The following is a 13,279-nucleotide window of genomic DNA, read 5'->3' on the forward strand; positions in this document are numbered from 1 at the left end:
TACAGCCCGTGCTCTGCAACAAGAGAAGCCACCGCAACGAGAAGCCCGCGCACCGCAACGAAGAGTAGCCCCCGCTCGCTGCAACTACAGAAAGCCTGTGCACAGCAACGAAGACCCAGCGTGGCCAAAAATAAATAAATAAAAATTTTAAAATACCTTTAAAAAAAAAAAGAAAAGAAGGGAGGGAGGAGGGAAAAAGGGAGAAGGAAGGAAGAGGGAGGAAGGGAGGAAGAAGTTTGGTCACACCTGCTAAAATGCTGGCTCTGCTGGCAATGACCTTTCCACCTTGACCCATGGTGGGATCTCCTCGCAGTACCTCGGCCTTTGTCTCTCCCTGCTCCATCTACTGGGACCCCGTCCCCACAGCACTGGGTTATCCTCACTTGACAGATGAGTGGCCTGAGTTTAGATCCATGAGGTGGCTGTGTTGGAGCTCATGGCCAAGGCTGTCCTTCAAGGAGGGAAACCCACCTACCACAGGCATTGCAGTCGGAGCCAGGGGTACAAGAGGTGGGGTAGCAGGAAGGAGACACCTTCATTTTAATTTTCTCTTTACACTACTATCTCCCTCCCCTCCCCCCACACCCCTGAGACACAAAAATCTCGGGGTCTCTACTTCTTCCAGGTCTGGGGGAACGAAGGTTTGTACAGCACCAGCTCTTGCCTGGTAAAGACCGTAATAAAGACTTTTTCTCCTTGTGTTGAAGGTTCCTGAAAAGCACTAGAACCAGCTCCATTCCCACTGCCAAGGCAAGCTGACTCTCCAGCTAGCCGTGCCAACAGTCCCAAGGTGGACGGATGTGTTCTAGGGCTGGAACACAAGGTGTTAATTGAGAGGCTTTTGGTCAGCTAACCATTCCCTGCTGTATATTGACTGTAACAATCTTCCACATGTTAATTTTCACAATAATCACCATCTTACGACTTTTGTTACTATCTGAGCAATGTTTTAAAGTATTTGATTGCCAGGCAAAACCCATAGGATGTTTAACATCCTTGAAGAGAAAAACTAAATTTTGTATTGTACCAAAGTATTAAGGTTCTGATCTTTTTAAAAAAATATTTATTTAATTTATTTGGTAACACTTTATTTATTTGGTTGCACCGGGTCTTAGTTGCAGCAGGCAGGCTCCTTAGTTGTGGCATGCATGTGGGATCTAGATCGAAACCGGGCCCCCTGCATTGGGAGTGCAGAGTCTTAACCACTGCACCACCAGGGAAGTCCCCTTAAGGTTCTTATCTTAAATAAAACATTAATAGCTCAGTGAATAATCGTCTCCTTGGACCTGACTGTTGAGAAATGTATTCATGTTGATATTACTTTTCCTTACAATTTTTGATGTTGCTGGGATTACAAGTTATATAATATACTGCTTAGAATCCATTCCCCATTCTCAAAGGAGAAACTGTCTTCTTGTTCTTGACTTGGAATCGGTGGCTTCCAAGCCCACTCTTCCCAGCAAGACTCCCCTCAAGGCCCCAGATCTCCCCTAACAGGTCCTCTGCTGACTCAGAATCCCCGCTGGGCCGCACTGTCCAGGTTAGGACCTCGAGGGCTAGGTACTGGCTGGGGGAACATCCATGAATGAATTGCACTCAGGGCCCTTGCGCAAGTCTCCTCCCTCTCTGGGTCCCCAATTCCTCCTCTATGTGACGGGGTGGTGCCGAGGGCCTCTCAGCTCTGATGGTCAAGGGCTCGCCTGGTTTCTGGTGGTCTGGGACGGGTCTGCCTGCAATGGGGCTGGACTTGGGCTCCAGGTGGGCTTGTGCGCAGGCAAGTCAGACTCCTGGTGCCATCCATGGTGGGACCTCATAGCGGGGCAACTGGGGGAGAGGGAAGTAAAAGGCAGAGGGCCAAGGCAGGTGCCGGGGGAGGGGCTGTTCCTAGAGGAGAAGGCAAACTTAGAATTCCTTGACCTCATAAGGAAACATCTTGGGTCTGTATGGGGAGGGGTGGCATGGGGAGGACAGCCTCTGGGACAGGGGCCAGCACTGCAGAAGGCTTGGAGAGGTACTGGGGAATCTGATCTTGCCAAAACTCCAAATTCCATGAGGCCAACTCCGAGCGGCCCAGAGCCCAAACGCCATCTCCCTCCCTGCCCTGAGATAAGCAGCAAGACCCTGCCCTGCCCAGGGCTCTGCCCCCTCGTACTGCCATGCATGTCTGGGGCCCTCATATTTTGGGAGACAGAGCAGGCCTCATCTTTACTCTAAAACCCAGCCTACAGCAACTTTTCTGAGGGTCTTTGTGTGTGGTCAAACCAGGGCCCTATCTTCTCTCCACCCCACGAACGAACCTCCATGCAGAACTGGTCTGTGACCCTCACCAGCTGGGCCAGCCTTCCTGCCTTGTCTTCCCCCAGGTACCAGCCGTCATCTATGAGAACCTCCTCTCCAGGCTCCCAGTTCCCGGAGGAGCACTTCAGTGCCCCCACACTCCATCAGCTGCCTTCGTTTAGAACGTGACTGTCATCTCCTTCCCAATTTCCACAGGGCAGCTCTTTACTGACCAAGCCCCTCACCAACTCCTAGTGACAGTCCCGGCTCCCCAGCAGGCCTTGGCAGCCTTCCGTGGTTTGCCCCCTTCGGTCCCCTGGCCCTCCTGTCCTGGGGGCCCGCTCTGCACTACCACGGCCCCGAAGCCCACCGAGACCCAGGTGCTCAGAGCCCACCAAGTCTTACTGGAACCCCGGAGCAGGTCCCTCTGAGTCTGGAAGCCCCCACCCCCGCCCCCCGCCGCTGCCTGACCGCTGGTCACACTGGGCTCAGGGGCCATTCCGACAGGAGACGAAGCCCCTCCCGCCCCAGGTGGACAGCGGGTGGGTGAGGCGGGCACTCGCTGTCTCTGCATGCATCACACGGCGCCCTGTGCCAGTGCGCATCGGCACGCCCGGGCCCCTTCCAAGGCTGCTGGCTCCTGGAGTGCCGGTGGCCTCCTGGCCCAGTGCCCCATTTCCTCCCGGGTGGAGCGGGGAGGGAGGGAGGCGGTGGGGACCGGCGGGGCGCAGGTGCGCAGGCCAGGCCCTGCAGAGCGGGAAGGCGGGCTGGGGCAGGGGGTCTGGGGGTCTGGGGGGGCGGCCTAGGGTCCGGGCCCGGACCCGCGCTCTCCAAGGTCTCGCCCTTCAGATCGGGGCCCTTCCCGCTGCTGCTGCTGCTGCCGGGGCGGCCGGCTGCGGCGCGGCCAGGGAACCCCAAGCGCCGGAGCTCAGCGGAGGGTGGACGGCAGGGGGGCTGCGGGGACCGAGCGGAGTCCATGAGACTCAGGGAGGGCGAGCCCCGGCCAGCGCGCGGCCCCGCCCCACTTCTATGTCCTGGCCGGTTTCTGCCGGTTCCACGGCCACAGGCCCCGCCCCTCTTCACTTCGGGCCCGAACAGGCCAGCTGGTGACGTCTTGGCTCGCCGACCCCGCCCCGCTCCCAGGTCCCGGCGGGTCTAAGCTCGTCCCCCTCGAGCGCAGGCCCCGCCCCTCGTTCCCGTCTAGCCCAAACACGCCAGCGTGTGACGTCTCTGGGCTCGCAGGCCCCGCCCCCTCCCGGACGCACAGCCCCGCCCTCTCCCACGGCCCGACCGGTCCGCGGCTCTTCGGCTCTAGCGCGCCCTACATCCCTCTTTCGCCTCTAGCCAATCCCGTCAGCCTGTGACGTCTGGGCTCGCCAGCCCCGCCCCGCCCCGCCCGTTCCCTGGGCCCGACCGTTCTGCGCCGGGGGCTCCCCGCGTCCTGGCTCCGCCCCGCGCAGCGCGCGCGGCCCGCAGGGACCGCGGTTGGACGCGAACGTGACGCAGGCGTGACGCGGGCGTAGCCGCTCCCGAGGCGTTCGCGCTACCCCTGCCGCGCTCTGAGGCAGTCGTAGCTCGGCCCGTATCGCCAGGCCCGGGCCACCCCCAGGCCTCTGCCGCCCGCTGCCCGCCATGGACGACTACGCGGTCCTGTCGGACGCCGAGCTGGCTGCCGTGCTGCGCCAGTACAACATCCCGCACGGGCCCGTCGTGGGTACGCGGCGGCGGCGGCGGGCCCCCTCCCCGCGCTTCGCCCCGCGCCCCCTTCCTTAACCCCTCTCCGCGCCGCCCCCGGTCTCGCGGCCCGCGCCCTGACCGCCCTGTGCCCCATGTCTGGCCAGGTTCCACTCGCAAGCTCTACGAAAAGAAAATCTTCGAGTATGAGACCCAGAGGCGGAGGCTCTCGCCCCCGAACTCGTCCACATCCTCTTTCTCCTATCGGTTCTCGGGTGAGGCCCCCGCCCCACGGCTCCACCTGGCCGCCCTCGGGGACAGGGTTTGGGAGGAAGGGGTCGCGATGGTGTGGCAGGGGCGCTGGCCGGGAGGGGCACAGGGGAAAGGGGAGGTGAGCCTTGGAGGCAAATGGCCCTGGCCCCTCCCCCATTCAGACTTAGATTCAGCGTCCGTGGACTCGGATATGTACGATCTGCCCAAGAAAGAGGACGCCTTACTTTACCAGAGCAAGGGTAAGGCAGGGGTGGGGTGGGCACCCTGACACCTTCGTTCCAGTGTCAGGGAGAACCTGAGATCTCAACCCCCGCCGTCCTACAGTAGTCCTGGAGGGGAAAAACCGAGTCACAGGCCCCCAAATGGGATTCAGATTAGGGCCATCTGGCCAGGTGGGGACACCGTTGCTCCCTCTGCTACCGCTGCCCCCCCTTCCCAAGGCTGTAATGATGACTACTATGAGGAGAGTTACTTGACCACCAGGACTTACGGGGAGCCTGAGTCTGTGGGCACATCCAAGGGCTTCCGCCAGCCCTCGGCTTCACTCTCAGATGCTGACACCTTTCACCACCAGGTGAGCTGGCTGTCGGGCACCCTGTACTTGGGTACAACCTGAGGGAGTGATTGCGGGGTTTGGATAAATCAAGGGGGCCACTGGGTGCAAATGGTGGCTCCCAGAGCCTCCCGGGAGAGGTGGGGTCAGCAGACACCTGCCAGGTCAGTGCCTTTTTTGGGGGGGGGGGGCTGTCAGAACTGTTTGACTAGAGTGCCTGGTACATGCCCTGCACCCTTGCCTGGGATCTAGGTTTGAACTCTTTCTGAGAATCCTGGGGCAGAAAGTAGGGTGTAGGCAGCTGGGACAGTCACTTAGCAAGTGGCAAGGCCTCACAGACATAAGGCCAGGAACCAAGAAGGGTGCTGGAGGGTGGCAAGGCCCAGGCCTTGAAGCAGTGTTCAGAATAGGCTGGGCAGGGAAGTTTGGACTGAGGGGTATGACGGGGCCACGCTGACCCTGCCAGCCAGTATCCTTACCCTGATTCACTTCTGTAGGTTCGCGAAGACAATCTTTTCTCTTCTGAAGAGGAGGGCAAGGATAGGTGAGTAGTAGGGAGGGCCAGGGACTGGGGCTGATTCTGGGCTCAGGCCTTCCTGGCTTATCTGCTCCCCTCTTTGCCTCAGGGAACGCCCCGTGTATGGCCGGGACAGTGCCTACCAGAGCATCGCACACTACCGCCCTGTTTCCAACGTCTCCAGAAGCTCCCTGGGCCTGTCCTATTACCCCACCTCCTCCACCTCTGCCGTGTCCTCATCTTCATCTCCTCCTCCTTCGTGGCTCACCCGCCGTGCCATCCGGCCAGAAAAGCAGGCCCCTGGGGCTGGTCTGGGCCAGGATCGCCAGGTCCCACTCTGGGGCCAGATGCTCCTGTTCCTGGTCTTTGCTGCCTTCCTGCTTTTTGTTTACTACTCCATGCAGGCCGAGGATAGCAACCCCTTCTGGGCGGGGCCCTGAGGGTCTGGCTTGGTGGCTTGGGGCCAGCTGCTCTTGGAAGTCCTGGCTGACTGCCTTAGCAGTGTTTTCTGGGGGAGGGGGGTTGGGGCTTTTCTGTGTGTTCTAGCTTGGGGGTACTGGGACAGGGGCAATGTTTGCTTCCCCTGCCTTGTCCTGCCAGGGAGGCAGCAGGCCTGGGCCCTCTGCAGCATGGTGGGCCTGGGCAGGTGTTCCTCTGGAGCCTCCTGGCCCTACTTGCCTCTGACCCTTAGGGCCTAGGAGGGCAAGACCCTTCTCGTGGAGAGGAGAACATGGTTGTCGTCATTGCATGCCTCCTGTTCATTGTCACCTCATTGGGGGGGATTAACCAAAGGCCACCCTGACTTTGTTTTCGTGGACAATAAAAAGACTGTTTATTTTTAACGTGTGGGCTCTTCCCTTTAATGTGGGGAGGGGTTGGGCTGCCCCCTGCTAAGGCCCTCCAGGCCTTGGGTCTCCAGAATTGCCATCTGGCTTTGTTGGTTCTTCTTTTCTTCCTTTGCGCTTGGGGTAGGGATCACATGCTACCCATGGACATATTTGTGCTTTGCTTCTGGGGTCTGCTCCCTGACTCGTTACCCAAAGCTCTTGTAACTACTCATAAAAATAACTGTCACACGGAGAACCCACTTGGAAATGCAGGCGAGGCTGCTTGCACGATGTCAGTTATGGGTGTTTAACTTTCCAGCAGACGCCAGTCTTGGTGTTCAAGGCTAGGGGGATGAAGAGGAAACGAGGCGTCTGCTTGGTGGGCCATTTCTGCTGGAAAGCTGATTGTTTAATGCTACAGGGGAAGGCTCCCAGTACTCTGGAATGCTCCATCACCTTTCGGTAAACCAGTTCCTCACCTGGCTATATTCTTTCTTATTGCCAGGTTTTCTGCTGTGGGTATTTCATAATTTTCAAAGAAGGAAACCAAGGGTAGACTGCCGCAAGAGGCTGTGCGTCCTGGCTCTGCACTGCCAGTAGAGGGCAGTAAAGCGTGGAGAGGCTGGCTCCGTGTAAACAAGTGGGAATCAGGCACCACAAGGGCTACCTCGTTGGGTGGGGCCCCAGCATCAGTCCCTCTCACCTCTGACCGGCTCCTTGCTACAGGTGGCAGGACTTGGCAGGGCCTGGCCTCTCACCTGCGTGCACACCATGAGCTCCTGAGCCTTTGGGGGCTCTTGAGCCTTTGGGGGCTCTTGGCTGTCTATGGCTGCGTGGTGAGCTTTGGTCAGGGCTGGGGCTGGAACCATCCTACCAAAGCTCCTGGACATTTCTTTCTGATGCATCCTAGTCTCCCCACTTTTTTTTCTGGGGGGGGCGGGTGTTTTCTTAAAAATAACACATACTTTTTTGTGCATTTAAAATAAAAAAGAATGATGGGACTTTCCTGGTGGCTCAGTGGTTAAGAATCCGCCTGCCGATGCAGGGACATGGGTTCGATCCCTGGTCCAGGAAGATCCCACATGCCGCAGAGCAACTAAGCCCATGCGCCACAACTACTGAGCCTGTGCTCTAGAGCCCACGAGCCACAGCTACTGAGCTGGTGAGCCTAGAGCCCATGCTCCACAACAAGAGAAGCCACTGCAATGAGAAGCCCGCGCACCGCAACAAAAGAGTAGCTCCCGCTCTCTGCAACTAGAGAAAGCCCACGTGCAGCAACGAAGACCCAACACAGCCAAAAATAAATAAATTTATTAAAAAAAAAAAAAAGAATCCACCTTCCAATGAAGGGGACACGGGTTCGATCCCTGCTGGGGGAACTAAGATCCCACATGCCGTGGGGCAACTAAGCCCACGTGCCACAGCTACTGAGCTTATGTGCCTCAACGAGACAGCCCACGCGCCCTGGAGCCCACGCCACAACTAGAGAGAGAAAAACCCACACGCCGCAATGAAGAGCCCGAGCGTCACAATGAAAGATCTTGTGTACCGCAACTAAGACCTGACGCAGCCAAAAAATATATACATTTTAAAAATATTTTAAAATATATACAAAAAAGAATGAAAGAAATTGCTTCTAATTTTCTCACCCCTCCCACAGCCTCAGCCTCCTTTGTTTGCTGCAAGCCCCTCCCACCTGGCTCCCCCAGCACCCAGCCAACTGTGGCATGGACTCCCCAGGTCTCCAGCTTCTGCCCCTTGCCATCCCAGTGCAAGAGCTGAGATGAGACTTGGTTGCTTCATGGTGGGTGGTGGGCATGGGCAGGGGGTGCTGCCTCCTCATTGGTGACAATAAGGCCTGATGGTCAGATCAATGAGCCTGAATGGGGGTGGGGGTGCAGAAGAGGTAGTCAGGTTGCCAGTGCACCAGAACTCCAGGGCGGCATGGTGAGACATCTTGCTTCAGCAACGGATCCCAAATCAAGTATGTCGAGAAGAGGGACCGAGCCTGTGAGTACAGCTCCCCCACAGCCTCTCGCTACCCGGGACTGCTGCTCAGCTGGAGCCCCACCAGGTCTGGGCGGAGAGGCAAGAGGAGCCTAGGGACGTGGTAAGGTTGACATGCTGATACTCTGTGGAGTAGCTGGGGCGGAGAGAAGGGACAGCATGGGAGCAAGGGGAGCTGGGCTTGGGCCCTCCCAAGGAAGGGGAGAGACATGGCATGGCCTCTGGGTGGAATGGTCCTCTCCAGGCCTCAGGTCCTTGATCTGTTCCAGGAAAGAGGGGGAGGCTACGTGTGCTTGACAACCACTGTGGTGTCTGATAGAAGAGACGAAAGAGTCCCCACCCAGGTGACATAGTCTCCCTGTTCTCATTCATTTATTCCCCAAGGGCAACCACATCCATTGATCACCATGCACCAGAGGGAGGGTTGCTGCGGGCTCCTGAGTGGCTTCAAGCTTCCTGCCCCAGGGCTCTTAGACACCCCCCTCACAAAGAGTTCTAGCTCCCAAGGGCTCTGGACCGCCCCCAGCACTCCCCTTCAGGCGTGGCCCCACTTCCCAGGGCTCTGAGACTACCTCCAGCGAGAGCTCTGAGGGGCCCAGCTGCCTGAAAGTCCCCCGAGGGCTCTCGAGTTCCATCACAGGGCAACTGAGGATTTCCATTCCCCAGGGCTTAGGCCATCCTCCCTTCCCCCACCAAGGGCTCCAGTGGTGCTGGGAACACAGCAGGGGGTAGCAGCTGCCCAAGGTTAAGGGGACAGTGCCTCCCCTGCTGTGTAGGTGCCAGCAGAACGGAGGGGGGAGGGAATGGTGGTGGTGGTGGTCCTGCCAGGCAGGGAGGAGCCTGGATGACACAATGGAGCTGGTTGCAATGGAGCTGGATGCGTGGCTGCTACCAGAGGTCTGAGCCGCATCCCTGGTGGAGCACAGAAAGGAGGGCCCTGTGGGTGGGGCAGGGGGTGGAGCCAGGAATCCTAGCTCAGGATCCCACCCTTGACCTCCACCCCCCTGTCAGGTCCAGGGTAAGCAGCAGCCAGTGTTGGGCAGACCTAGGTCCACCCCTACCTTGACCCCCACCCTGTGCAGGAGCCGGCTGCTTGAGCTAGAGAGGGTGGCTACTGGGCGGGTCCCCGCACTGAAGAGGACAGTCCATCCAAGAGAACAGTCCAAGGGGTGCACAGCCTGTGGATCCACAAGGATGAACCACCCCAGGCCCCGAGGGTCTAAAGGACAGGAAAGTGCCACTGTTACTACCCCGGGGGCTGGCCAGTTGCCCTAGGTTCAGGGTGGCCATCGCTGGAGACTCTACCCCTGCCCCCAAGGGCAGGCAGGACTCTGAAAAAAGTCAGGTCCCGCCCCCTGGCCCACCACTTCTCAGGCCATGCCTGCTGCCTGGTGGGTGAGGGGGGCAGGCACACTCTGGAGGCTTCTGGAAGCTGCTCAGCTGGAGAAGTCCAGCCCCAGTGGCGGGGATAGAGGTGGTCCCCCCCAGGCACCGCCTTCTCCCCTCGGCCCACCAGGCACCCCTCCCGCCCACTCACCCAGAGCCTCCTGCCTGCTCCCTGTACCAGTCGGCCAGGAGGAGACAGTCCTGTCTCCCATCCTTTCCGAACCCCGCCTGCTGGACGGGCCCCCATGGGAGAATGGCCCCAGAGCCAGGCTGAGCTTAAACAGGAGGCTCCGTCCCCGCCCCGGACTCCACATCACACCCAGGCAGCCATGAGGCACGCTAGGCGGCAGCGGGGGAAAAGATGCCACCCTGGAGGGGGGGAAACAGGACCCTGACGACAGCCCTGAGGACAGAGGCCACGGGACAGACCAGGCCTGAGCCTGAGGCCCGCCCGGGCAGGGGTCAGGAGGGAGCGAGACTGGGGCGCCATCCCTGCCAGGGATTCTGGGGGGGGGGACAGGCAGATGGCATCAGGAAAAGGACCACCGAGACCCCATCCTGCTGGGGGCAAACGGCTTGGGACGTGGCCCCACTGAGCAAAACCCCCAGAGGACACCCCGGCCACTAGGAGACAGGGAAGTGCGAGGCCTGGGCCTCAGCCAGGTTCACACGCAGGGTGTCCAGCCCGGGCCACCCACCCAGAGTCAGCAGGGGTGGTGGCCCAGCTCCAACAGGCCCCACGCCTATGCCCGAGCCCCGCTCACCAGCAGGTGCCAGGAGCAGAGACGAGGTCCCAGCCACACGCCTTCCCCCAGGCTGGCCCCATCTCACCTACTAAGTCTGGGGAGGGGGTGGCTGGTCGCCCCAGTTGGGAGCAGCCCCGCATCCTGCAGGTCCTGTCTGGCCTGAGTCCAGGCAGGGCAGGGCAGGGCAGGGGGATGGTGGAGCTGACCACCCACACCCCACGGCCAGCCTCCACCCCTGCTCTGGCCACACCTCTGCACCCGACCCTCCCTGCTGCCCGCTCCCACAGGAGGATGGGAGGGACCCGGCTGAGGAAAGGGGAGCACCGGCCCCTCAGGATGGGACTGCCACCCACCCGACAGTGAGGGAGCCCCAGCACTTCAACAAGGGAGACATTAGTCTGGAGACCCTTGGGATTCCCATGCAGGCCCCCAGCACGGGCGGCCTCACCCAACTCCAGGGCACAGGGCCACGGCGCTCCAGGGCAGCCACCTCCACACCCCCCAGGAACCCCGATGAAGCCAGTGATGGGAGTGTGTGTGTGTGTGTGTGTGTGTGTGTGTGTGTGTGTGTGTGTGTCTGGAAGGTCCCCACAAGCCCAGCGAGGCCGCAGCCAGGGGAGCAGGACTGAGGACAGCGCTAAACAATGGGCGGGGCTGGGGGACTGCCATTGGGTCGGCGCACCTACTGAGGATGGGCCAGGTACAGACACCCGTGCTCAGCGGGGGGGGGGGGCACCCAGGTCCTCGGGCGGGCAGAGAGGGTGAGGGCCAAGGATGAGCACTGCAGGGGGGTGGCGGCTGGGTGGTGACAGGGCCTGGCTGCTGCCCTGATTATGCCCATCCACAGAGCGGGCTGCTAGGAAGAGCTCCCCCGGGCAAGGGGGGACCCGCGCCCACGCAGTGCCCTGGGCCCCCGTGGGCAGGCCGCCTCAGAGGGAAGACTGCAGGGAAGCCGGGCCCGCCTTGTCGTTCCTTCTGCCCAGGGCTGAGGGACTGAAAGGTGCCTCTACTTAGGGGACAGTCAGATGGCCCAGGAGTGTGGGGCTGCAGCGGGCCCGAGTGCCTCCCGGAGCCCCAGGACCCTGCGGCCCCACATCCCAGCCGGAGGGTGTCCCCGGCAGCCACCACCACAGCCACGAGGCCGGGCCCAGCAAGCACGGCCTCGGCCTCGGCCTCTGCTCCTGGGACGGAGACAGAGAGCCCGGCTCTCCTGACACCCACGGTCCTGGGGTTCAAGAAGTGCATGGCGGCCTCGGACGGGGCCGGGGAGCTGTCGCCAAGGGCCCTGGCGTTGCCCAGCAGCGAGAGCCAACAGGAAAGGCACTCACCGCCCACAGAACCTGCGTGACAAATTCAGAGCCACCAAGCGTGTCATCAGGGAGTCACGTCTGAGTCCCAGCCAAGAAGGATGCGGCGGGCACCTCTCCCTTGGCCACAGTGGGAGCTCCTTCCTGGGACCAAAGGGACACTCGGCTGCCACCCCGGGCTGGCGCCTGCCACTGCTGAGCCACACAACCCAGCCCGGGGCTACCTGGCATGGTCACTGAGGACAAGGGGCTCGCCAGCCTGCACCCTCACAATGGGGCCCACCCCTCTCTGCTCCCTGCCCCTACCCACTTCCCAGCTGCACGGTGGGAGGCTGGCGGGGTGGGGAGGGGAGCGGGGAGAGGAGGGCCTGCACCTATGGGCACAGAGAGGCCACCCCAGCCTCAGGCAAGGTAGCTGCCCCCGCCCCCACCCCACTGGGAAGGAGAGGGGGTGGGGACCTTGCAGGTCGGAGAGCACTGGGGCCCAGGCCTGGGTGCGCACTTGCATGGTCCTGGCAGTGGATGGGCTGCTGTGATGAGAAAGCGCTTCCGGCCCCCGCGCCCACGGCAGCGCAACTAGCCGGGACTCCCACCAGGGCTGCAAACTCCTGGGCAGAGGGCACGCACCGCTGGCTTTGTGGGCCACGCTGGGGTCCTGTCACATGTTCTTTCTTTCCTCTGGCTTTTTTTTAACTTTTGTTTTTAAAATTTTATTTATTTTTGGCTGAGGTGGGTCTTCGTCGCTGTGGGCGGGCTTTCTCTAGTTGCGGTGCGCGGGCTTCTCATTGCGGTGGCTTCTCTCGTTGCGGAGCACGGGCTCTAGGTGCGCGGGCTTCAGTAGTTCAGGCTTGCGGGCTCAGCAGTTGTGGCTCGCGGGCTCAGCAGTTGTGGCTCGCGAGCTCTAGAGCTCAGGCTCAGTAGCTGTGGCGCACGGGCTTCGTTGCTCCGCGGCACGTGGGATCTAACCGGACCAGGGCTCGAACCCGTGTCCCCGGCCTTGGCAGGTGGATTCTTAACCACTGCACCACCAGGGAAGTCCCTCTTTCTATGGCTTTCTGTGTGTTTTGTCTGTGACCATTGAAAGGTGAAAAGCCACTCTCTGCCCTTACAAACACAGGCCTTGCCTGTCTCGGTCCCGGGCTGGAACCTGCCACCCCTGCTCAGACAAAGGACGCATTCCCAAGGGGCCTGTGCGGACCAGGCGTCCCGCACCCAGATTCAGGAGCGAGGACACTCCTTGGAGCCTTCTCATCCGCCATGAACGCGAACAAGCTACGCCCTAGCGGGTACCGTCCCCCCCTCCGCTGTTCCTGGGTTGACCCGTGTGAGCCATAAAAATACAGCAGAGGTGAGGGGGTGTCACTTCGAGGTGAAGTTCTTAAAGAAACACTGCGGCCTTGATCTCCGGGCTGCTCTGTCCTAGGTCGTGGGCTCTGGCGAAGCCCCGCCCTGAGCGGCCCTAGGGAGAGGCCCGGCGGGGAGGCCTGAGGCCCCGCCACAGCCACGAAGGCCATCTTGGAAGCAGAGCTGCCCCCGCCCATCCCCACACCCTAGGCAGACCAGGGGGCTGTGGCCCCAGCGGAGGCCTCGACTGCAGCCTGTGATGGACCCCAAGCCAGAAGCCCCCAGCCAAGCCTTCTAGAATCCTGTCCTTCACACACGCAGGAGAGTACGACGGTTGGCTGCGTTAAGGTGCTACGATTGGGATAATC

The 13,279-nt window shown here is 60.7% G+C and overlaps 1 protein-coding gene across 1 annotated transcript; it reads left to right on the plus strand.

Moving 5' to 3' along the window:
* Window positions 1–3,740: 3,740 nt before the first annotated feature.
* EMD (emerin) lies at window positions 3,741–6,136 on the plus strand. Its single transcript, XM_061179249.1, has 6 exons — window positions 3,741–3,991; window positions 4,119–4,226; window positions 4,386–4,463; window positions 4,665–4,798; window positions 5,275–5,321; window positions 5,404–6,136. Exons 1-6 carry the CDS (start codon window positions 3,910–3,912, stop codon window positions 5,732–5,734), a joined length of 780 nt encoding a protein of 259 aa, XP_061035232.1. The 5' UTR covers window positions 3,741–3,909; the 3' UTR covers window positions 5,735–6,136.
* The last annotated feature ends 7,143 nt before the right edge of the window (window positions 6,137–13,279 follow it).

The sequence above is a fragment of the Eubalaena glacialis genome, chromosome X (genome assembly GCF_028564815.1).
Source record: "Eubalaena glacialis isolate mEubGla1 chromosome X, mEubGla1.1.hap2.+ XY, whole genome shotgun sequence".
Lineage (NCBI taxonomy): Eukaryota > Metazoa > Chordata > Mammalia > Artiodactyla > Balaenidae > Eubalaena > Eubalaena glacialis.

Coding starts and splice junctions, on each gene's coding strand:
- EMD (XM_061179249.1), top strand. CDS start 3,910: ATGGACGACTACGCGGTCCTGTCGGACGCCGAGCTGGCTGCCGTGCTG. Junction 4,464..4,664: donor CTTACTTTACCAGAGCAAGG/GTAAGGCAGGGG, acceptor CCCCTTCCCAAG/GCTGTAATGATGACTACTAT. Junction 5,322..5,403: donor GAAGAGGAGGGCAAGGATAG/GTGAGTAGTAGG, acceptor TCTTTGCCTCAG/GGAACGCCCCGTGTATGGCC.